Source organism: Antedon bifida, chromosome 1 (genome assembly GCF_963402885.1).
Source record: "Antedon bifida chromosome 1, ecAntBifi1.1, whole genome shotgun sequence".
NCBI classification, from domain to species: Eukaryota; Metazoa; Echinodermata; class Crinoidea; order Comatulida; family Antedonidae; genus Antedon; species Antedon bifida.
The window spans coordinates 17,270,821-17,297,448 of record NC_136226.1 but is presented as its reverse complement, the minus strand read 5'-3'; the positions used below and the strand labels follow the sequence as shown (position 1 = coordinate 17,297,448).

The following is a 26,628-nucleotide window of genomic DNA, read 5'->3' as shown; positions in this document are numbered from 1 at the left end:
CTATGCATATTTTTTTTTTATATTACATCTTTGTAAAAGGTATTGTCTTCCGGTGAACCAGAGTTTTTTTTGTATGATGTTGAATTGAGGTAATGAGGTAAAATCATCTACAATCGTGTTAACACCATTTTATTGTTTTAAGCTAATGTTATTGTAGTGAATTGTCAAATCTCAGCTTGGCATGATCATACATATTATTCATTAGTGACCTGATATGGTGGATTTGGTAGATTTTTGATTTGAAATCGTCTTTTAAAAGCATCTATTTATGGATGGTGAGACTACTGTAGGTCAATGCATTGTGGATTGGAGTTGTGTACCTGACCACCATGATGATTGACCTTTCATTTTTTGTCTTTCATAGCTCTATAATTATTTCTAATCTTCATAGAGAAGTATGTTATTGTATACTCTTATTCTGTGCTGCTATATTTTGTATTCTGTTTCAACAGTATAGACTAAGTTCTATATCTACATTTTGTCTTATGTATCTTGCTTATTCTTTATATATAAAGAGAATACGTATATAAATTCATGCATACAAGCATTTTGCTTACGTTGATATTGTATGGTACTCCACAGTTCCTGCATATGACTGTCTGTTATATACCAGACCCCATGGTGTTCTGTTATATATTTTGAAATACTCATTTAAAAAAGGGACATTTAGGGCCTGTTTCTGCTGCAACTGCTCAAAATACGGTATAAAAATACGGTATAAAATACGGTATTTTTTATACTATTTTTCAGTACCCCGTTTCTGCTAACAATACTTCTTGGGTGGTCGTGTTAAATTTCATCCTTTTTACCCAAATTGCCATTCATTTATTTGGTTGATAATTAAAAGTCGCAATAAAGGAAGTTTTACGCCTCACTTTCAACAGGCTAGCCCTAGTGATAGAGATGTTGTGAGAGCACAGAAAACATCGTAATGGAGACAAGTAATACGTTCCCTCCCCGAGTTATTGTCTTTTGCAATTTTGTACTGCTTTCGCAGGCTCTTCAGCTTTGAGTTTACTTGCTTTGGAGACAAGTCTATTCCGTACTCCTGCTTTATTTTTTTAGAAATGTCTTTATAAATGTGGTTGTCCCTTTTATTACCTTTTAGTTGGCCGGACATTTAACTTCCCCTCCTTCCCCACACCCCTTTTCCCCACACAGATTTATATAGTAAATACTGTGACGTCTTCTCTCCACATTTTCACCGAATATATCTATACACGTGTGTAAAACAGCTCACAGCGACAGAAAATAAAAACATGATGTTGACCTCATGTCGCAGGTCAAAAAATATACGGTATTTTTTATTGGCAGCAGAAAAGGGTACAAAAAATACGGTATAAATTTGTAAATACCGTATTTTATCCACAAATTTTGTGGGCAAAATACGGTATACAAAATACGGTATTTTTTTTATGAGCGCAGTTTCTGCTGCCAAAAAAATACGGTATAAATACGGTATTCAAAAAATACCGTATAAAATACGGTATTTTCTTGGCAGCAGAAACAGGGCCTTATACTGTTTGAATTTTTACGTTTTATTAGTGGTAGGTACATTGACAATTAGCTTTCAACAACCTTTGTGATTGAGTGGATACACTTAGCTTTTCAACTAGAAACCCAACAGCTACTGTTAATATTTAAAGAAAGGTATAAACTTCAAACAGTGTTGTACAAGATGGTATATTGATTACAGCTTCCCAAAGGGACTAGCTTTTATTTAAGAAAAAATTAAAGTTTGTGGTTTCCAGACAAACACCAGTATGTCAATATTCATGGCAGGGACTATGACACTACATTGTTGATAAGTGTTCAAGTTTCACACATTGACTGTGGTATTGTACAGTAGTTACTAGATTTGTTTTTCTTTTGAGTTGCTTATAGAAGTTTTGAGAATATTTCATACTGATATGTAGTTGTTACTATTATTCCTTCTTCTGTTATGGATGTAATTGTATGAATGTAATTGGATCTTCAAACATTTATAACATTCAGAATGGATTTTGCTATTTTTGAGAATCACTGTGTATTTCCTTACAGTTTGTTTCATCATTTTATTTTTAAGGATTGTATAGATTTGTTACTGTATACAATGGTTGTTACTGAGAACTTTTGAATACTTTCTAATTTTTGCAGATTTGTTTATAATTTAAATATTATAGTATTCAAATGTTCCTATATACAGCTAATGTTTATAACTGACTTAAGCGACAGAAATCTTCATTATTATCACTACACCTGTTTTTATATGATGATGGTGATAGGAAAGGCCTAACATATTTGCTGGCACTATTTGTTTCGTACTGGTACCAAACAGGACACTTTTAAATTCTGTAAATTAAATCTGTTATCAAGAGCAATCTAAAATAATGGATCTGTCATTTCTGGAAGTTGAATTACATATAGGTGAGTTTTTTTTTTAATATTTCAATATGTTGATTGATTTGTTTTCAATTTCCTGCTGTCAGACAGTCTTCAACAAATCTAAAAAATATTGAATTTGTGAGGTAGCTGATGGTACCTGTAGAGAGAATGTACTAAGTTTATATTTATACTTCACTATGCAAGATTCATCTTCTTCAATCCATTCCAGAGATCAGAAAGGGTTAGATACACAACCAGTGTTCTCCCCAGGATTCACATCAGGGGGGGGGGGGGCATTCTGACACTAATTACATGAGTCACAGCCCCACCATGGTTGGGGCTGTGGCGAAGCGATTTTTGGTAATTGACACCCTAGATGGCCGGAAATGGTACTCTCGCACGTAACATGCATGTTGAGTGACACCTCTAGTTTGTCCGGAATACACGATAAGAAAATGTTTTTGCGTTCAATACCAACGTCAGGGAGAAGTCCCCGATGAAATAAAACTAGTCGTGCTGTTTGCTAGCGGGCTATGAAGTGTCCTTTCCGGCAAACTACAGTTGTTGGCCGGAAAGGACACTTCATAGCCCGCTAGCAAACAGCACGATCGTAGCCTACTTTTTCCGCCGGTAAACATACGTGATAAGAAACATTTTTTGCGTTCATCACGAACGTCAAGGGGAAGTCCCCAATGAAAAAAAATATGCCTACTCATCAGTAGGACAACTCTGTAGTTGGTCGGAAAGGACACTTCATAGCGCGCTAGCAAACAGCACGATCGTAGCCTAGCCTACTTTTTCTGCCGCTAAACATACGCGATAGGAAACATTTTTTGCGTTAATTACGAACGTCAAGGGGAAGTCCCCGATGAAATAAAACTATAGGCCTACTCATCAGTAGGACAACTCTGTAGTTGGCCGGAAAGGACACTTCATAGCCTGCTAGCAAACAGCACGATCGTAATCTACTTTTCCGCCGGTAAACATAGGCCTACGCGATAAGAAACATTTTTTGTGTTCATTACGAACGTCAAGGAGAAGTCCCCAATGGAAAAAAAATATGCCTACTCATCAGTAGGACAACTGTAGTTCAACGACGTTGTTAAACAAGATTTTTCGATGATCTGTTGGCTGGATTATTGAGGTGGGTGTGATAAAATATAAATATAATATACTTCCATCGATCGTCGGGTTGAGGTGTGGGTTTAACTTTGGTACTAAAATTGGACACCCCTAATTTTACACGTATAATGGACTACACCATGCAGGAGGAACGCACATGGTATTTTCTTATCAGAGGGTGCGTGTACGTCAAAAGGAATTGTTTTTCCAACGATCCGATCCTTCGTCGTACACGACACACGTACGTCGTGTGAAATTTATTATCAGAGGGTGCGTGTGCGTCAAATGGAATTGTTTTCCCAATGTATTGAATTGCGTGTGTTCGATCGGATCGGCGGTGGTGGGAGGATAAGCTAGTGCGTGTAATTTTTTTTTAACGAAGGCGGCTAGCTCGATTATTGAGGCGGGGGTGGTGCGACTTTAATACTTTCAGTGACCTCCGATCGAGGACCGTTTTTAGCTTGATTATTAATAGTGTACACCCCTGTATTTTAATGTACGTAACTATCTATACCACGATTTACCACGCACACGGCGGCCGGGACGATATTGTTTTGGTTTACACAAATATGTTCGATGTTTTGTCTACTGTGTATTGTGCGTTTAGGGAAATCCCTTGCAACGAAGACAGGCGATAGTTTTGCATCTCGTCTGAGTCGTGTAAACAAATCTTCATTACATTATTTTCTATCTACTTCAGTGGTTTTTATTGTGGTAAAACTCGAGAAGGGCACTCACAGCCAACGCAAAAAAGGGCAGGCCAGTAGTGGCCGTGGGTGCTGTTCATTTTCGAGGGCATTGAGGCCAACTGGGAGGGCACCGACGGCACTGGCCGCGGTAAAATTCGAGGCCTGTATGTTACCGACGAAAGAGTAAATCCCACCGATCCATAGAGAGCCGATTCAGTGTGATATTGAAAATATCATTGATATTTATTTTTTAATACACATAACATTTTTACAAGAAAAACAATACAATCAATCACTGTTTTATTCACAATATATACAAGTTACCGCATTTTAGATGATTCAGACAACAGCCAATACTAGAGATCGAAAGAGAGACATGGCAGTAACGAAACATGTGTTTACATCTCTCGACGACGGCGGCCGGTGAAAGCGCGTCTCAGTTGTAACACGCAGTCTTTTGTTTCTTGGCTGTGGTCATGTCACGTGTCTCGTATGCATTAGACTCTTTATGCATGCCGCGCCTCAGCTCTAGAAAGTACCTGCCTGTTATTAATCTATTTTTAGATTGGTTGTGGTTGATATTTTTAAGCGTCACGGATAAGGTTTTAAGCGTCACAGTCGACCGTAAAGCATCACGGTAGAGAACCCAAGCGTCACGGTACCGTGACGCTTCAAAGGCGTGGGGAGAACACTGACAACAAACAAATACAAATCTTCCACCCACCTAGAACACGAAATCGGGCCGACTTTGTGGGGTGGGACTAAATATCTGGTTCAGGGAAAAAATGATTGGTAAGCATTTCTTGTAAAAACTCATCTGAACTGTTTAGAGAGAGGCCTAGACCAAATTCAATACTGGGACTATAAACAAACTGTCCAAATTCTCAGCTTGTATTTCAGTTTTTCTTTCTTTTTTGATTTTTCGACTGTACATAAATATCTCTGAATAATTTTATTTATATACCTGTAACTTCATCACTGCATAAAAATTAATATAAAATAAATATTCAGCAAGCGACAAACACAAATTTTACCTTTTTGTACTGTATTTATAAATGTTGTAAATTTTAAGCTGGGGCTTCTGGTTTACGGGCTATAGAACTTCATTGTCTCTTTAAAAGCCCCAGACAGGTTTTTTTCAAACAAATAAATGAAATGAAAAACGACAAAAGAAAATATATAAGTGAAAAAAATATTAGTGATATATTGTCCCCGGAAAAAGATGAATAAAAATAAAACTTTGAATATGTCATTTTGTAGCTTTAATAAAGTTATTCACTTTTGTCTAAAATTTAAAAAATATTGATTTTGCATATAAAAAGACAAAAAAACAAATTTTTTTTTTCCAAGGGAAGCAATATATATTTTTAATATAAGAATATCTAATATGATTTTTAACTAGAACATTTAAAAATAACTTGTACTTGCAGTAAAACATACCGTATATTTCGGTGTATAAGTCGCACTTTTGACACGCAAATTTGACCTCTAAATTAAGGGTGCTGTAATATCTTCTGATATACGTTGACGGTTGTTTTACATTAAAACAAGTAATACACTTATACTGTTGAATATATATAAGCTTTATTGGATTGAACTTAATGTTGGTTGTCCGAAGACTGGAGAGAATATGATAATCTATTAACTGTTCACTGAGTTGGTATATTGTGGAATTTATAATAGCTCTAATGGGATTTCTAATGGGAGTTACTATAAACAAGTATAAACAAGTGTTGCTGTCCAGTGGTCCAATTTGCCCTAGCTTTCACTGAGGTGAAGGTGATGTGACATCCCTCCTTTTTAGTACAAGGTGTAATTGTTCATTAATTTACATGGTGCCTTGGGAATACGCTAATTTTAGTTAGTTATTCGGGCTATTTGAAGCATTAGTTATATACAGCTTTCTGTCCTATATTAGCAATTACATTTGAGATTATAAAAAGTTATATATAGTAGTTTCGATTGTACAAAATTCAGCTGTCCATATAGAGCTGCGAGCAGTTGTTTTCATTTAGTTCATTCGACAAAGTTACAATAATAAGTATTAGAGTTCATATTTGTTTTTATTAATTATTATTATTATTCTATAGTTCAATTTATTTTATTTTCTATCATCCTTCCTCGTCTTTCGAGTTTTACTTCTTGTTATTGGTGGAGTGTAGGGTGGTATAAATGGTGGTTGTTTATCAATGGTCAAATCGTACGTATCCGGTCCAGATGAATGCGTTTGTCTATTCCGTATTTGATTTCGATTTCGTCGATATGTTCCATTTGTAGTTTCTACGATGTACGATCTTGGCTGAGGTAGTTGATTAGTTACGATACCAGGCGTCCATGTTTTTTTATGTGGATGCTGGATTGTGATGTTTTGGCCTTTCGAAAGCGTTGGAAGAAATTTTGTTTTGTTTTTATCGTGATGAAACTTTTGATCTGTCTGGCGCTGCACTAATTGTTTTTGTATCTGTTTGCTTTCAGGGTCGTTAGATTTTATCACTTCTGGTAGGTTTGCTTGTATGCGTCGTCTGTATAATATTTCTGCTGGACTTGGTAGATGTGAGTTTATTGGAGTTGCACGTAAGCACAGAAATGCTAAGTCTGGGTCGGTGCCAGAAATTTTGCATTTTCTAAGTGTTGATTTTACTGTCTGTATCATGCGTTCAATAAAACCGTTTGATCTGGGGTAGTGAGGTGAGCTGGTGGTATGAATTATTTTCCAATCTTTGCAGAATAGTTTGTATTGTTCCGAAGCAAATTGTGGGCCATTGTCGGAGATGATAGTGTGTGGTAACCCTTGTTCTGCGAAAATTTGTTTCGTTGCTTGAATTACAGCACTGCTCGTCACATTTGTGGGCATCTTCCGTATGAAGAACATTTTGCTGTAATAGTCTGCTATGATTAGATAGTCTTCTGAATTAAAATGAAAAAGGTCAGTTCCGAGAGTATGCCATGGGCGTTCTGGTATTTTCATAGGAATTAGTGGTTCTTTAGGTTGAGTGTTTTGAAATTGTTCACAAACTGTGCATCTCTCGCACATTGTTTTTATGTCGTTGTTTATGCCCGGCCAATATACGGCGGTTCTTGCTCTTAGTCGTGTTTTTGTTATGCCTTGGTGGCCGGCATGTAGTTGATCCAATATGTATGTTCTCATTTCATTTGGTATAACAGTTTGCTGCCCTTTTAAAATTATGCCGTCTTCTACGGTTAGCTCATCGCGCATTGACCAATATTCTTTAACGCCTTTGGAGAGCTTAATTTGTTTTTCTGGCCAACCTTCAAATATTATTTTGCCGAGTTCGCAAAGTGTTTTGTCACACTTGGTGTGGTGCTTAAGTTCAGTTAACCGGTTTTCGCTAAACTGTACTGGACACACTCTTATATCAAGTTCCGTATAACGTTGGTCCACTTGCTCATTTTCCTTTGAGCTTCCAATTCGGGAGAGTGAATCTGCCAGTGTCATTTCTTTTCCTGGTTTATATATGATCTGGCAGTTGTATCCTTGCAGTCTTAGTAGCATCCTTTGTAATCGTGGTGGAGCTGCATTCAAGTTTTTGAGGGCGATCATCTCAAGCGGCTTATGGTCTGTGTATATTATGAATTTTCCTCCATAAACGTAAGTGTGAAATTTTTCACACGCAAAAACTGCTGCCAGTAGTTCGCGTTCGATGTTTGCGTATCGTTTCTCAGTGTCTGTAAGTGCTTTGCTGGCAAACGCTACTGGCATTTCTTCGTTTTTGTCATTTGGCTGGAGCAACACTGCTCCGAGTCCAACTTTACTTGCGTCCACCTGTAATATTACAGGTTTTTTCGGGTCGAAGTATGAAAGTCGGATTTCACTGCAGATTGCCTGTTTTGTCTGTTGGTAGGCATTTGTATGTGCAGGTGTCCAACTGTATTGCGTATCCTTTTTTAGCAATTGACGTAGGGGTTCTGTCAAATCAGCGAGATGGGGAATAAAGGGACCCATGTAGTTGGCGATGCCAAGAAATTCTTGGAGCTCTTGTTTGTTTTCGGGTACTTTTAGTTGTTGAATGACACATATTTTCTTTGGGTCTGGTCGTGCCCCTTCGCTGCTGTAGACAATACCAAAAAATGTTATTTCTCGTTGCTTAATTTTACATTTTTTAGAGTTGAACATTAATCCTGACTCTCTCGCAATTTCCATCAGGTTGTGGAGGTTGGCGTCATGCTCGGCTTCAGTTTTGCCGAATATTGCTACGTCATCGGCTATCCCAATTGTTCCTGGACATTTTTCTAATATCATATCCATTCTCTGTTGGAAAACATCTTGTGATACGTTTAAACCAAAAGGAAGGCGTTTAAAACAGTATCGGCCTTTCGGAGAATTAAATGTTGTTAGTTTTTGAGAAGCATTGTCAAGGTGTATCGACCAGTAGCCATTCTTGGCATCAAGTTTAGAGAAGTATTTTGCTCCATTTAGTTTGTGAGTGAGTTCCTCTAAGGTCGGAGTCTTATGATGGCTTCTCTTTATCGCCTCATTGAGGTCTTTAGGGTCAAGACAGATTCGCACTGACCCGTCTGGTTTGATTGGGTACGTTATTGAACTTACCCAATCTGTTGGTTCATCAATTTTCTTTATTACACCTTTTGCTTCCATATCATCAAGTGCGGCGTTGATCTGTCCTGCAAGTTTAATCGGTGTTTTCCTGCAAGCGTGCACAATGGGTGTGACGTTTTTGTCCGTTACTATGTGGTACGGTTTCGCAAAATCTCCCATACCGTCAAATCTGTCAGGATACCTGTTTTTTAGGTCTGCAGTGTCTATTATCGGACTTGATTTGTTTTCCTTTGTTGTGATACTGCAATTGAATTTTATTAATTCTAGTTTCTGTATCGTCGGTAATCCCAAAATCGCTGGGCCTTTGCAATCCACAATGTAAAATGTTTCCTCTGTATAAATACAATTGGTTGGATGCTTGCATTTTATCGGTAATATTCCATAACAAGGAATATGTGCATCATTGTATGCGGTAAGTTTAGTGTTTGATTCTTTTAGGATTCCGCTTTTGGGATATCCTTGTGCGTTTATATGATTTGGGTACATATTTCCAAATATTCGCAATGGAAGAGTATTACCCTCAGCTCCAGTATCAACTTTGATGTTCAGTTCAGCTATTTGGTTTTCCATAAGTGGTAACTTTATGTCAAGTTTAGTGAATTTTTCACTAGCGTTGATGCTGCTCATGCGCACTGAACCAAATGTCAATTTTTCCATATGCTGTTCAAGTAGGTCATCATCCGAATCAGACTCATATTGATTCATTGAGTGTATTCCACTTCTAGATTTTAGCTTGCCTTTTCCATGGCTTTTTGGTTTTTGTCGTTTTTGTTGATGACGGTCGGTACTTTGATCATTACGAGGATGCACATTTTGTTTCGACGATCTACACATTTTGGCCCAATGGTTTAATTTACCACAGTTGTGGCAAGTTGAGCCATATGCTGGACATTCTCGAGGGCGATGCATTTGTCCACACGCTTTACATTTGTTTTTGGCACGTGACACGTAGCTTATTTTTGCATGTTGTGTATCAAATTCATCTAATTGCTTGTGGTGCATGAGGGATGCCTCGTGTCCCCTAGCTAGGGTTATGGCCTCCTCAAGTCTGTATTCTTGGTTTTTTGTGAGAAGTTCTTTTTGGAGATCTTTAAATATGGTTCCTATGGTCATTTGTTCTATGATTCTCGTTTCTTTTTCTGCGGCTGTAAATGCGCATTTTTCTGCATGGAATTTAAGTTTAGTAATGTAGTCATCAATCGACTCACCCGGTTGTTGTTTTAGTTTCTGAAGATACATTCTTGAGACACGGAAATTCGATTGTGGCTCTATTTGCTCCTCAAATTTCTCCCAAATAGTATTGATATTCTCCTTATCTTCTTCGGTTAGTCCCCACGAATCAAATCTTTTAAGTCCCTCTTCACCTACCATTAATAATAGATGGTTGATGCGGTCCTCCTGTGAAATATTCTTTACTGTAAAATACAATTCAGTTCGTCGTTTAAACATCCGAAACGAATCGCCTATGTTTGCAGAGTTCCAATCCATATGTGGTTGTTTATCCGCCATGATGCGTTGGTTTTTGATACAAAAATTCCTTTAAACTGTACTAGCACAAAGGTTTTATTATTATATCCCACCGCTGCCACCATGTAATATCTTCTGATATACGTTGACGGTTGTTTTACATTAAAACAAGTAATACACTTATACTGTTGAATATATATAAGCTTTATTGGATTGAACTTAATGTTGGTTGTCCGAAGACTGGAGAGAATATGATAATCTATTAACTGTTCACTGAGTTGGTATATTGTGGAATTTATAATAGCTCTAATGGGATTTCTAATGGGAGTTACTATAAACAAGTATAAACAAGTGTTGCTGTCCAGTGGTCCAATTTGCCCTAGCTTTCACTGAGGTGAAGGTGATGTGACAGGTGCGTCTTATACACCGAACATAAATGCCTCACCACACAGATTGTACATATCGTCACCTCGTTGGCTAGGCCTGAGTAGGCTAGGCGTAGCTACAGTGTACTAATGTAACGGCAACCTGCTTCTGCCTAGTTTTCAAGGCATTTTAGCGTGATGTTATACTAAATATGATGAAAAGATTTGTTCATTATGGAGCTGTTTTAGGCGCTCCGATAAAATTTCATTTGTAAACGTTTACGATTGGAATAGTATTTATTTATAGTTATACGCACGATCGACCGACCGCCGTACCCCCAGCGCAAGCCCTTCTTGTCGGCCACATGGTGTACGGTATTCAACTAGTATATTCTCCAGTTGATTATAGCATGGACCTAGCGTACACACTTCTCGGATACATAGATACTAATCGAATACGATTCTCTGTGAAAACGTGCGCCCTCTCGAAATAATCGAGCGAGGCTAGCCCACACACGTGCGTGTTACACACACGGTCATGCACTCAATGTTGCGGGTGCGAAACTCATGAATAACAAGTTAGAAAGAACTTGTTGAGGCTGGGTGCGGCCGAACCTAGGTAAGAAAAAACCTAAATAAAGGACGCCATTGTAGATATAACAAAATATATTATTACAATAATATTGATCACAATTTAAAAAAAACATTGTTTTGATGAAATATAAAGTGCGTCTTGTACATTGACGATATAAAAAATACCGATATTTTACTCTCAGTTAGGGGGTGCGTCTTATACACAGGTGCGACTTATACACCGAAATATACGGTACTAAATATCAATATTTTATTATTATAAATAAATGTTAGTAGCTTTCTGTTTTTAGACATTGCCTCCTAATTTTGTAATAATAAGCATGACAATTATAATATAATTTAATATTAGAAGTCTATAACAACAATTACATTTCTGAAACTAAAAAAAAACATTTTATAAAGAAACTTGCATAGTATGCTGCCCTCTATTTTCAAAGAAAGTTTTTATGTGGTTTTATTGGTCAATAAAAGTTGCTTGAACAAAAATATAATGTGTTTTATAAAACCTCATTGTGAAACTGAAGTGAGACTTTGGCCTGATGGTTAGCAGACTTGCCTCATAAATTAGAGGTTCTAAGTTCAAGTCTCATTGTGGTCAGTACCAAGTTTTTTTCCAAAGGTGACTTTACCATTAAAGAGAATTGTTTTACAATGTGTGGCAGATTTGCAATCATAAAATAAGAAAGTTTAGCTTGTACCAATATGTGTATATATTATAAATCAAGTAAAATATTTATGCTATGATTATTCATTAATTGTTTTCCTTTTCAATTAATGGATGAAAATGTATTTCATTTCACTTATTAATTTAAAAAGAAGTATTATGATTATGCATGAAACTAATTGTTAATCCTCCAATAGAAATGCAGAGCTTTAATAGCAATCATCCATATTAATGAGGTAGACTAATTTGCATAGTAACCTGAGCACAGTTACAAATGGAATGTCTCCCTATTTGCTGATGCTTAGCTGTATGTATGCAGTATGTAGGCCAGGCTACTCTATTCAACTGTGCTTAGAAAATCTTAAAACATAAGGGACTAAAGCTGTCAGAGTCCCTGGCCATTGTAAAGACTTGAGAGTACCTATCAGGAGCCTAGTTGTGGAAATTATTTATAGAATTATTTGTACTGTTTTTCTGTGGATTATTATGCTTTGAATCTGTTGGTATACTGACCTTTCATTTTAAATTGACTGTTGTGATTAGTTGCTTGTATTGGATTTACTGTATGTTTTTGTATGGATTATTATCACTTTATTTGACCTAGTTTGCACAGGTAAGTCACTAGTCATCAGGTGTGTACATAGCTACTTACTAGAACCTTATTTTATTTAAAAATCGGTAGACTTCAACTTTACCTTATTATGGCAGGCCTGTAAATTAATAGGTTAATATAATCTGACTAGACTAGTAGTGATATATATTTTAGCTGTTTATAACAATGTATATTTGTAGTAGCCCATTTTATTACACCAATTTCCTAGACTAAAGAAAATTATAAACAATTATTCCAACAATATTGGTATTGTTTACTTGTTTACTTACTTGTTTACTTTTTGCTGGGTCCAGAGTTGAGGCTAGGCTATGCCTATAAGCTCTTGGCGTAGAAGGCATCCAATCAGAAGGCAAGGAAAAAAAACAAAAAGCACTCCTATATTTTTTATGAAAATGTAACACACAAACCAAATTTAAAAACAATAACTCGTTGCACGACGGTGATGGTGAGTGACCGTAAAAGTCTATTCTTAGCCATCTTGAATAGTTTGCTGTGAAAGTACAGTAGCGCCATAGTTTTTCCGTGGTATTGATAGCGACAGAAATTCCAGGATAAAAATTAAACCAGGAGTTGTTTTTGCCAGACATGTTTTAAATAATATTTTGTCATTTTCAGGGGACAATACATAATTTAATAAAATATTACTTCTAGTTAGATTAGAAATTATGAACACTATGAGTCATATGACCAATGTACTTTAAAGTTAAATCATTAATATTCACTTTGTAATATGGTAAGTGAGTAAATCAAAATGTTTGTTGGCCATCTGTCTGAAATGATCAACTGGTTGTACAGTACTACTACAGTATGTCAGTGCTGCACACAGAGGAAGCAGGCCTTTTCATCATGTTGGTCTCATTGATTTGTTCATAATTATTTGATTTTGTCTGGGTTTCCCATAATTTAAGGCCAAATTATAATTTTGATAACTCTGATGATAATGTAGGTTAATTTTATTATTGTATACATTAGCTGTTTTATTTTAAGCACTTTTAGTTAAAACACTTATTTCTTGTGATAAATCTTGGCTACATACCCAATGATTAGAAATTATTGGCATTATTTCATGTTTTGACTTTCCAACACTGTTGCCAGACTTTAATTAATTGAATTCACTCTTGGTGCCAACAGTGTGACACATTTCATAAGATATGTACAAAGAATGTTCTTGTCTTCAGCTGACACAAAACAAAATGATGGCAAATAACCAATATATTTAACTAGTAATATTACACTAATATCAATAGCATGTGTTGGAATTGGATTTTCATTTTTTCATAGTTTTTTATAGTCACTTTTCAAGAATTTACTCTAATAAATTTTGAATTTAAGGGTGCTTTTTTTTTTCCCAAAAAATGTTGTAAAATGTCCCTGAATAATTAGGTAATGAATCATTCCTTTAACAAGATTTTAATGGCTGTCTGTCTAGATTTTACAGGGCTTCGGAAACCCGCAGTTAACCTGGTGAATTTGCAAGGTAGTCCTTTATATTAGGACTGTGTAGTGATATGTAATTTAATATAGTGATAGTCAGAATTTAAATAGCAATTTCAGCCAAAAATGTATTATTTCATCATTTATATTGCAGAGCATTTTTGGTAAAGACTTCCTGAGTGGTTTCAATGTAATGAACCAATACTCAGTTACCCTCCTATTTGCTTCCAATAAAATGCATGGCTGCCCATCACTACTCAAATTTCGCCATGTCTAATAAAAATATAAGCTCATTTGTTCTGTTTGCTTAGGTGTTGTATTAATAGTTTTATAATAGACTGGTGAACAATAGCTAATACCAAGGCTAACCTAATACAGTACAGTACCAGTATACTGTACTTACAATGCCAAACAGGTGTGTTACTTTTGGTAGCTCTTGCTTTAGTGAATCAACTAACTACAGGATATTAATGATAAATATAGAGGTACGTCTATAAAATTTATATTACAGTATAAATTAATTTATGGTTATTAGGAATTTAGTCATTTTAGCAAGTAGAAATAAGTACCACAACATATTTCAAATCATTTTTTAACACACTCTTCAAAACAATATTAGACTGTAACAACCTTTATTGTTAAACAAGATAGTTGGACCACCTTCAGACTAGCTATATTCAACACCAACGATCATAGGCTAGGCCTACACAATCATTGCGTTGCATGTGTGTATAGAAGATCCAATTTAAACCAAACCTTTCAATTCACAGCATTGGATAGTTATTGCCTTCTTTCAATGTTGCTTTGTCATATTATATATCTCCTTTTATTTTTTTACTATGTCATTGAAAGTAAATAAATGTTTAAATGCAAAAAAACAAAAAAAAAACTGCACATTCCTATATTTAAAGCTTATAAGACAAGACGATGTTTAATTAAATATAGGTAGTAACTTGCAGCTATTTAGTCAACTTAGAAGATGTAGGAGTTCAGTGGCCAGTTAAAATCTGGAGAAACAAATAAAGTATGCTTTGGGAACATTTTTGCATAGCTGGAGGCGACAAATTATCAAATGCATGTCTTGATATATTTGTTTCTCCGCAGCAGAAGAACGATGAAAAATCTTGCCGACTCAGCCCAGTCAATATGTGTGCATTATACTATAGGAAGTGTGCGATAGAAGCAAGATTGATTCTCCTTCTATGCTTCTACTTCATTGACTGAAAAACAAATCTCATTTTTTCATGAACCACTTCAAATGTGATGCTCCCATTAGCTTTCGTTTTTGTTTGTCCATCGCTGTTGTCTCTTCGGTACATGATATTCACACTTTTTGCTAGAATTTCTGCTTTTATAGCTGCATACGTTTCTTATCAACAACCATTCCATTGACGCAATTACGACGCAACTCTGCTTTCATATTACGGAACCGCAAAATGTCTTGTTGAAATGATGGTCCGTAGTCAGTTATACGTTTGTGTCGTTTTGTCGTTTTAGAAAATAATTATACAGCATTGTATCGGCATCTGTATGACTGTTTTTTGGGATTCTGGTCTCTCGTTTTTGGGAAGATTTCATAACCGATTTTTTGTTAAAATTTTGATTACCAAAATGAATTGATCTTTTTTCTCCTATTTTTTTTAAGAATGTGAGTTTATGTTTGAATCCATACAACTCAATCACACGTGAAAGAGTTGTACTACCTGTCTTGTGAGTCTTCAAGTAAATGGTCCTATTGCGATAATGTTTTTCGTCTTTAAATGGTTAAAAATGTAAAAAATAAGTATTCTAATAATTTAAATGGCCCGCAATTGCAATATTTGTTTTTCTTCTGTGATTCCAAAAAACAAATGGAAGAATCATAACTTTTCCCCAATCTGTATTGACGGATTTGGCAAAAATCTATAGCCTAAAGACCGTCCATGATTAGACATTTGACGCCAGCTACTTAGGTAATGTTTCTGTTTTGTTTCTCTCTTTTTATCATAATTTACCATAAAACGTATATTTAAGACAAGGAATGACCTGGTTTAATTTTTTTAAAGTAATGCTACAAGCTTTTTTAAATGTACAGAACTAATGGAAATGAAAGAGGTAAAAATCCTACTTTTTAAGCAAGTTATAAACATGAAGAACAGATCTGTATTATATTCATGTATACAGTATAGGTGACCCATGATATTCAAATTTTTAGACATGATGACATCAAATGCAAGTAGAGAAATATAATTGCTTGCCTGAGAAAAAACATATCCAAATTTGAGAGAAAATTGCTCACGCGTAAGTGAGATGCACTCTGTTGAATGTGATGATCCGTTTCTATTTTAATAATACAGGTGGCCTTATGATTTTGACGCACATCAACAATTAAATAACTCTACATTTACCTCACAAAAGCAAATTTGTTACAAATTATAATGTTTATTACAGTTTAAATGTAGATGTTTTTGATATATAACTTTGTAAGTCTGAACAGGACCTTAGTATGAACTTTAGTAACCTTTAAATTGTAGCATACCAGATGTAAATCCTTGTTAATTAAAGTGTTATGATAAATAACTACAGTATTTCACATAATTGAATCTTATAGAGGTACAGATAGCACTAAACTGTATCTAGGCATAGCGATGAACTGTACAATAAAAAGAATACAATATTCCTTGACTTCGTCTCATGATATCATATAGGTTCCTGGTCACCATGGGCTATATGAATTGAACCACATTTAATGTGGTCCTCCCATTAACTTTCGTATTCGTTTGTCCATCGCTGTTGGCTCTTCGGTATGATATTCACATCCTTTGCTAGAATTGGTACTTTTATAGTGCATACGTTTCTTACCAACAACTGTTCCATTGACGCAATTACGACGCAACTCTGCTTTCATATTACGGAACCGCAAAAGGTCTTGTAGAAATGATGGTCCGTAATCAGTTATACGTTTGTGCAGTCGTTTCAGAAAATAATTATATAGCATTGTATCGGCATGGTTCCAATCTCGAGCTTTTTGACGAATATCTTCCGACATGACAGTTTTGTTTGATTCTGGTCTCTCGTTTTTGGGAAGATAAACTAGGTCTTCTAAATTCCAGCAAAGTAATTTACTTAGTAACACTAGAGATTCATCGTAATACTCAGTTATAAGAACTAGATCCATTTGTTTATCAAGTATGGCTATTGTCTTATTTATAGCAATTTCATTGCGAAAATCTTTCTTTGATAACCCAAGATCAAACATTTGACCATTGTTACCGTAGGATGCAGATACAGCTTTAGGGTATTTCTTCGTGTTTAAAAGAAAATTTTGAAATTTTGAAACACCAGTTTTTCTCTTTATGTACCTTCCTAATTTGAAAAATGAAAATGCTGATTCAAACTGTTCTGATGGTTCTCTTAGTATGGTAATGTGAACAGGGTCTTCTTTCATGAATGTATCTAAAACTGCTCGATTATAACGAACATGCAATGTAAATATATTGTATTTATAGTTTGCATAATCTCCCTTGGTTACATTAGGTGGTGGTAGAAATTTCATAACCGATTTTTTATTAAAATGTTGGTTACCAAAATGAATTGATCCCTTTTCTCCTATTTTTCTTACGAATGTGAGTTTATGTTTGAATCCGTACAACTCAATCACACGTGAAAGAGTTGTACTACCCGTCTTGTGAGTCTTCAAGTAAACGATTGTTTGCCTTGGGTGGCATTTTGGAACTTCCTTCATAAGCCTAGTAAAAGAGAAAAAAAATGTTTTATTTTATTGTCTTCGCTCGCTCCCCCTCTAGGAAGTGTAGACGATGGTTCTCGGAATGATACTGACTCGGGTAAAAAGGTTTTCTTTTTACCCTTTTTGCCTGGACGTTTTCGGTCGGTTAACATTATAATTATTATTTTAATGATGTTTTATTGGGGAGGTGTTCCTGGCATTTATTCAAATAAATACCATCCTAATTGGTATAATTAATACATTATTCCGCGACACAGTGAGCCGTTTTGGCCTAAGAAGGAAGACGTTTTAGACGGCTTGCACCATGGGCAGAAGTATCCCAGGGTCCTAACGGGACACAGATAGCGCACAGTATACATAAAGTCCTGGCAGCTTACATTTCATTCGATTTCAAACAAAAGCTCTTATCATCAGTTCTCTCGATGTGATTTTATACTTATTCCCCACAATATACTCCTATGTTTTATGAATATATTTAATTTGATCTTTATGTACTACTATATCTTCACACGCGCAGTCTGAAAATAAACAAAAAACTAAATGGCTATCGCCACCAATGGCCAACTTAAGTTGCAAGGTGATTGACACACCTTTCCGTGAACCTGGAAATTACTTCTAACGCGCAGAGTGTTAAAAATCTACCGATGAAATAAGAATTTTTTTTTTTTAAACTCTTTATAATATCTTCCTAAGATAGACATATGGAACAATATCGTAATAGTGAAAACTAATTAAATCAAATTAACGTTTTGTGGTACATCTGAGATAGATCAGGTAGGTATCCAAGGCAGAGATTTGTACCAAAGTTTTTCCATTGTGCTCGCCTATGTCAGAATTAACCATAATTTATATATAGATGGTAGAAAGTTTTCGGCTTCAGTGATCTAATGCTGAAACTAACTCCTCTTTTTGTGCATTTCAACATAATGCATAAACTGAATACTATAAAAGCTTGAAAAGAAACCCATCCAAAAAGAAGCCATCCTTGCAAAAGCAAACTTGAAAAGATGCAAGAAATAATCTTGAAATCTAGCCCACTGGGTTAGATAGTATGGGCTTCTTTGCGACATAGACTGTTTTTCAATGTCAAAGGAATTTAAGATCATGTAATGATTTCGAAATGAAGCCCACTCAAGAGTGCTAATAGAAGAAGCCCATGGATTTTATGGTCTTATCCTAACCCATTACTGAAAGTACTATCTTTGAGTTCATATGCCAACATGTTTAGCTAGTATTGTCTCGTCCTGTGCTTCAATTATGTTTGTATCATGTATTAATTATTTTGTTAAGGTGGCCAAACACTGTACGAGCTTTGCTCTTTTTTGGTCATCCTTCCATTTTTTATGCATATTCATTTACACTATGTTTTATATTGGAAAATAAAAACTGAAACTGAAATACCATTCCCTACGTTTTTTAGATCTAATTTAAGGTCACAAACTATATATTTAATGTAAAAATAAATACTATATCTGGGGTAGCACTAACATTTCATTTTGTTTAGCCATTTGGCGAAAGTCAAAATATTTTTTTAGTCAAATCAGTTTATCTATAGCCAAAATGGCTAAAGTTCAATTTTTTTATTTAGCCAAATGAATCGGTCATTAGCCAAAATTAAAAATTGTTGAAATATAATGGTAAAAACGTTTTAGTTAATTTATCTATGTCAATAGGTCTATACACTGTTCCCTGAACGTTTTTGTAAGGCATTTGGGGAAAGAGAGCCATGCCTAAATCACTGTATATTTGATTTTAAAAAATAATTGTTGTTGTATTTTATATGATCAAAACAATTGTTCAAATTGTTTTTAATCATACAGCATTCATGCAGTTATCAATTTAATAAGAAACATTTTACAGTTTTCTGAAATCCCCTGAACGTATGTTATTTTTGTTTTTTACGCTTGGCTGGTGGCTTCCGTACTATACCACGCGAAAATCGTGTCCTAAGACTTTCACGGTCACCCACCATCACCGCCGCGCAGCGGGTGAATGTTTTTAAATTGGGTATGCTCAAGAGGTGCGAAAGTGCAGTAGCGCAGGCCTAGGCTAGGGGCCTAGGCCTACAAAATTATGTACGACGGTACGTCGGTAGGCCTATATGCTAAAAATATTTCTAGCAAACGAACACTCGTATCGTTGTTGAACGTGCAGATAATATAGGCCAAAGCACAGGGAAAAGGCGTTTCTGTCGGGGGGAGAAATTTATACCATCCCGGCTCGATTATTTATTACCCAACAACACAGAAGCCGGCGGCCGGCCTTGCTGTTTATATAGTCCGCAATAAATGCATGTGTGTGTTTAGCTAAATCCCCGTTAGACTCTACCATTTCCCGAATGTTGTTTTGTTTACTCTACTGACGCACTGCACGCACAAGGAAACTTTATTAAGGGTAAAATATGAAACTACATTATTGGAGCCTAAAATGCATAACGCATAAATATTGATTTCGATAAGATCATTCATTGAAGATACTATGTTTTTTTTTAATCTGAAAAGAACACCCTTATCGAAAAATAGACAATCCCGGTAAATAGTCGGCTGTTGAGTCGTCGTTCGCTTGTGCAGCGCAACACGTGATAGTTTGGGTAGACTCCATCATCCATGTGTCGTGTAATGTCTGTCTCTCTGTGCAGTCTACCTCTGCTATCTCCATCATATTGAAATAACAAAGAGACGCCTGGTACAACGAAACAAGTTGACGAAAATGGAGCTTGAAGTAAACAACATGATAACGAACAAAATAAATGCTTGAAGATCGACAAATGGACCTTTTAGTTGGACTTTATGCTTTCGCCAAAATGATTATTTTATTATCTATTTTATCATATGTCATAGCCAAAATGGCTAAAGTAGCTGGGAGCTGGAAACGTTTTCGCCCATGGCGACTTGGCGATCGGCCAGTGCGAGCCCAGTATATGAGGCCTGGCATCACAAAAGCGGCGCAGAGTCGCAACCCGAACTTTTGAGATATTTAGCCTTGAAGTTCAGAATGTGAAAATCGGCCTAACCTATCCATTTTAAAATTTCAATAAAAAACGATACTATAAACACTTATCTTTAACATATCAAACTCTTGTTCATAAAAAATTATCACAAGTATGTGTATTTTGCAATTATTTAAGTCGTTTCCATTGAAAATCATTAGGAAATTGTATTTTTGTTCAAAATCAACTTTCTTTACGGTGCTTTTGTAAGCAAACCGCTTACCCGAATGACATCATGTTTGGTACCTATCTGTTCGAAAAATATATCAGCTACCATAATTTTTAACAACCTAAGGGATTTTTTTTAATCTAGCCAATGGAAATTGGTTTTATTAAGGTGTTAGGTTGCTGAAATTTCTAACAAGAATTTGTGAATCCTTGACTGTGATTGGCTATAGAGATTAATTACGCTCTCTGATTGGCTGACGCTTTTGTTTACGATGAAACAGCATGTCTTCCATCGTAGTTTCTCGAATGAACGTTTCAACATTTAATGAATATTTAGGAAGTTAATCGTTATTTTTATCCATATATTTTTTAAAAATAACAAAAAATATAATATTATGTACCACACAATGATATATTTTCGACTAGTTTGCCGTTATTGAGAGGAAAATAGCGAGTTTTGACAGAGAGTCTGGTCGCGTTGAATGGCGGGCTAGGTTCATTGTTGATTTTCTCAAAATGAAGATTTCCTGAGTTAGAAAGTATCTCGTATGTTTTCATTAATAACTCTTCATATAATAAACCAATTTTAATAAACAACGCCTCATTTTAAAGCTTAATAAATGTAGATTACGAATATATAAAAATCTAAAAAATGATTATTTCCGACACTACGCCGATTTTGTGATGCCATGCCTCATATGGTCTTTTCGTCTTTAAATGGTTAAAAATGTAAAAAAATAAGTCTTCTAATAATTTAAGTGGCCCGCCATAAATCCCAACATGCGTTGCGATTGCGATTAATATTTTTTATAGTTTTTCTTCTGTGATTCAAAAAAACAAATGGAAGAAGCATAACTTTTCCCCAATCTGTATTAACGGATTTGGCAAAAACAGAGTACGTCAGACTAGGCCTAATAGCAGCGTATGATGTTTATACGTTAATGCTGTTTACCAGCTAGGCCTACAAAACTAAGCCTAGCTATTGGCTAGGCCTAAAGACCGTCTACGAGAGGACATTTGACACAAGCTACTTAGGTTATGTTTCTGTTTTGTTTCTCTCTTTTATCATAATTTACCATAAAACGTATATTTAAGGAATGACCTGGTTTAATTTTTTTAAAGTAATATATGTATGCATTATTTTTACAACACGTTAAAAATTGTACGGAATGGGGCTTTAAAAATGTATTGTCCCCAAAAATGAAGATTAGTAAAAATAGACATCGAATAGGCAATATATTAATATTTCAGTCTCCGTTATGTGTGCGTCTTATACACAGGTGCGACTTGTACATCGAAATATACGGTACATAAACATATAAAACACACTTTCAATACAAATTTACTAATTCTTGTTGTTCACCGACTATATATAAATAACACAATGTATAAAAATATCAAAATTAAATAAAAAAAAAACGAAATTTAAAACTCTTTTAAGCTTACTGTTGAGAAGCAAAGCTTGTTGCATGTTTTGGTGAAGGGCGAGGTTCATACGGCGGTGGTAAAGTATAAAGTATGTAAGATAATATTACACACACTGTTAGACCAGCACCACAGCTCTATTTCAAAAACAAAATTGAGTATATTAGCACATAAGAGTGAAGACGGCTTTCTAACTAAAAATAGGTTTGCGGCATGGTAAAGTTCTTCCTCAATCTTTATACCAAAACAAAGGAAAAGTAAAGCAGAGTAATAAAGAGAAGATGCTTGATAAAATGGCAAACTCTGATACCCCAGCAGAAAAGCTCTATCGGAATCTATGAGAAAAGAGGCCAAGAGGACAACTCAAAACTGCCTGGTTAAAAATCATAGAGAATGATTTCATTTCATTTACATTTATTTGAAACACAAAAAAACAAGCATACATTTTACAATAAGCTAATGGTAACAATAAAGGAGCTAATAATGATACGCAAACAGTTCTTCCTAGTTAAAATAGAACAAACTTGCTACATTACCTTTAGTATTATGTTCATTATAAATTATTGCGGCCCACTTCAGTCAATGCAGTACAAGTTTTGTTTTCAGCATCATTACAATAATGTTGTGCAGTGGGTATTAATTAATACAATGATTAGATTTATGATTTTATTATTATGTTAAACTATTGGTTAACCAACATCCTATTCCATGTATAAATTTATTTTTTAATCGTTGTTCCGCATTCAAGTTATTTTGTAGGGCGACAAAATCAATCAAAACTAGATTTTAATTAATAACTTGGTGATCTTTGTGATAGAAAGAAGATAACTTTTCAGATGTTTAATAAAACAATTCCACGCAAATGTGACGTCACAGCAATTTACGGGTAAATCTAAAAAATGTGTAGGTCCATAGGAAAAGTGTTTTTCAGACCAAAAATAATAAACAATTTACACAAATGATGCAAAAAGACTTTTCTAAAAACACTTTTCATAGCACCCTAGGCTCATGCTAGCTATAAATATTGTTTCAACAAAAGTTTAAAAAAGGTTTATTAAAATAAATGTAGGCCTAGCTTTTTTCAAGATCGAAATAAACTATTTCCGTCTTATATGCTACACATTATATATATACTAGCAGTAACCCGTGCTCCGCACAGCCTTTTTCTGCCTTGTTATATACTTTGCATGGGCAAGTATAATAACAGTACTTTGACAAATTATTAAAATAAAAACAAATTGTATCACGAATAAAATTCGGAACTACTGTATTTACGGCCATTGGTTTGTTATACACTATTCCTTCACTTCAATATGTAGGCTAAAATATTAAAGCAATGTACAGTGGATATAGAACTTTGACTTTACTTTTGACTGGAAAAAAAAAACATGACACTCATTTGCATTCATTTTATTTTTTATATTCCCCTCACCTTTTTATTCATTTACATTTTCCACTTTTTTTGTGTGTATTTTTTCATATCTTTTTTGCTAGTTTTGTAATTACATTGTGGTTTAGTTTTGATTTTTAGCTTTAAACGGTGATACTTAATTATTACACACGTCGCGGATTGAACTCAAACTTACTAAGCAATCATATCAATGGTCACTGCGATTTGCTCACTGAGCCAAACCGTGATTTACAAAATACATTCTGTTCCAAGGATAGGTGTAATTAATTAAAACTTCAACAGCGCGTTCATTCGATACGGTTGACTAAAGACTGTATATTTTGCCGATCCGGCCATGGCGGTACACAACAGAGGAGGTTGCGTAGTTTATACAGTGACGTAACTTGGTCGCTGAGACATAAAATTACTGCTATTTTTTGCCTTTTTTTAGTGTTTATCCTTAAAATTCAGGAAAGTGACATAGCCTATCGTGTGCCAAATGTGAGCACGTACCCATTTTATCCATACATAATTACACTGGCATTAAAGATATTATTATATTATGTTATGTTATGACCCATATTTCGCCAATTTCTTATCGCAGGAAATTCCCTACTAGAGACATTCTTCGATCGAGGAGTAGGCCTAGCATGCATGCCGGAACGGGTGGATTATCGCTATATAAATAACAAGTTTGAACAAAAGAGCTTACGACAATCTTGGGTAAATTTTTATTAAACGCTTGGCAAATCCATGCCTTTTAAATTATTTAACAAGTTCGTAATCGGATCGTAGTACTGTACAGTAAAACCAAAAAACACCGCCTCAACAACCGTGTGCGATGTACGATCTGTTCTTTGCTGCAAATCAACATTGGTAGAGTCCATTAATTATGAGGGTTTTTCAATTGCTGTTTGGCTCACAAAAAACAAAAAAATGCCCGCCTTCATTTTTGTCAGTTTAGGGTCGGTCGGGCGTGGCCAACACAAAATTTTTTTTTTGGCCTAAAGGAACACAATTTCAGGATATTTTAAAAACACTTTTCCTGTTAAATTAATTTATATATATTATTTCAAATACATTAAACCAGGTTATCCTTGTTATAAACGTACATTCTATGGTTAATTATGATAAAAAGAGAAAAACCAATGCACCAGCTACCTAAGTACCTAGCAGCATAGGCCTAGCTGGTAAACAGAGGTGATGTATGAACATTGTACACCCTAGCATTGTATTTTCTTATTTTTGGCAGATTCCGTTAATACAATCTGAGAAAGACCTGGTATTTTCGCTGGAAAAAAAAGTGGGTGCATATCACAAGCAAAATATCAATCCATGCGCATGATTCATAAATTATAGAGTTTGCGGTGTGACGTGACCAAAAAATGCGTTCAACGCTGCATGTTGATACACTATATAGATCTGTATTTCTATCAAATTATGTATCTTAGCTTGATTTTTTTTAACTGAATAAATAGATTATTAAAAACAAATATTTAGTGATCTTTTGAAATTTTAGTTTGCTTTAATTGAAAAAAATTAAAAATTACTACTTCAATAAGCCTATTCCAAACCATTGGTGACCTCTCGGTGTCACTCCGGCAGGTTGAACGCATTTTTTGGTTGGCTAGCAATCACGTTGAGATGTCAGCACCGCAGAACTCTATTAGAAGTGACTTATTTTTCATGTTTTTAACAAAATTATTGTATTATAAGAATGAATTGAGTAAATTACAGACATGGTATTCATTTCATTAAATTGTGTTATTAAGCAGGTTTTGTGCTAATCTACTTTGTTTGAGGGGATTTCAATACTCTTTTGAAAAGACATCTTGTTGAGGATGCTATTGAAGTATTTGTATTCTGAATGAAATAGGAAGTGACACTAGTATAAAAGCATTATTATGGCTGTTCTTGGTTCAGCTACAGTGGCAAAGTTATACAATTTAAAATCAAAGTGTTAGAGGTGACCTAGAACCATTGTGATTTTAGTAGCTGCTATAGCTATATACTGTAGTTTATGCCAGTGTTTTGGTTTGTTATTTTGTTCTACTAATTATTAGAAGTGTACATTCCACTAAACAGGTAGGTTTGTTGTTTTTCTGTAGTTATATATTATTTATTTATGTACATATTGCCACATTATAGATGTTAGGTCACAGGTTATTTTACTATAATGTGTCTGGTCTAGATAATCTGGATAACCATATCTCTCACCAATGATAGACATAAACATTTACTACACTCTTCTATGGTACAAAACTTAAATTTGTCACCTGAAAAGGTTTAGTGATTTATTTTAGCTACTATAATTACTACTACTGTAATTTTCATTTTCTCATCGAGATACAGTAAGCTAATATGGACATGACTTCTGATTTAAGCATATACTCATGGTTGCCTTTTACCAATATTGTAATTGTGAATTTTATACTATTGCCAATGTAGAATAATATATTTACAATGTAAATTACAGTAATTATCCAATTTATATTTTATTTTACTTATGCGGACAAAATTCGGGGAAAGAAGAATAAGATAAAAACTAGAATTTAATTCGTCACTTTGACGAATTATAGGTGATCATTTTTATCATTTTACTGAAATTAATTTTTTTTTAAACATGCACGTACGTTAACATACGATCGGAAAATGTTGATGTATGCCATCCTATTATATGCTTATAGTGCTGAGTTGTGCCTATATGCCATATACAATATGTACAGTATATACTGTATATCTATATACAGTGTAGCATAGGTGAAATTACGGGACACATGTTCTATTTTTTTGGCATGATGACGTTATCAAACTAAACTTTAAGATGACAATTTCGAAAGATAATTAATTGAGCAAAAAAATATAAGATTTGGAAAAAAATTTGGCACGTAGAAGCGCTGTGCGCGCTCTTTGAATTGTGTATAACTTTGACGAAAAATATGAAAAAACTACTTTTTCACTTCAACTGGCCATATGTTAACGTCACAACATCCGATAGGCTTAATTTTTATATGAATTAATATCTACATTTCATCAGCTTT

At 34.8% G+C, this 26,628-nt stretch overlaps 2 protein-coding genes across 8 annotated transcripts in view; one reads left to right on the top strand and one right to left on the bottom strand.

The window, feature by feature from the left end:
* The window catches only part of LOC144844312 (uncharacterized), a 191,578-nt gene that overhangs the window by 58,319 nt on the left and 106,631 nt on the right, over positions 1-26,628 (top strand). The gene's annotated exons all lie outside the window — the stretch shown is intronic.
* On the bottom strand, positions 16,614-17,474 carry LOC144852536 (galactosylceramide sulfotransferase-like). The gene has a single exon (XM_078710415.1). It carries the CDS (start codon positions 17,421-17,423, stop codon positions 16,614-16,616), a length of 810 nt encoding a protein of 269 aa, XP_078566541.1. The 5' UTR covers positions 17,424-17,474.

Bases quoted from the DNA above. Each gene is read 5' to 3' on its own strand.
- LOC144852536 (XM_078710415.1), bottom strand. From the start codon at position 17,423: ATGAAATTTCTACCACCACCTAATGTAACCAAGGGAGATTATGCAAAC.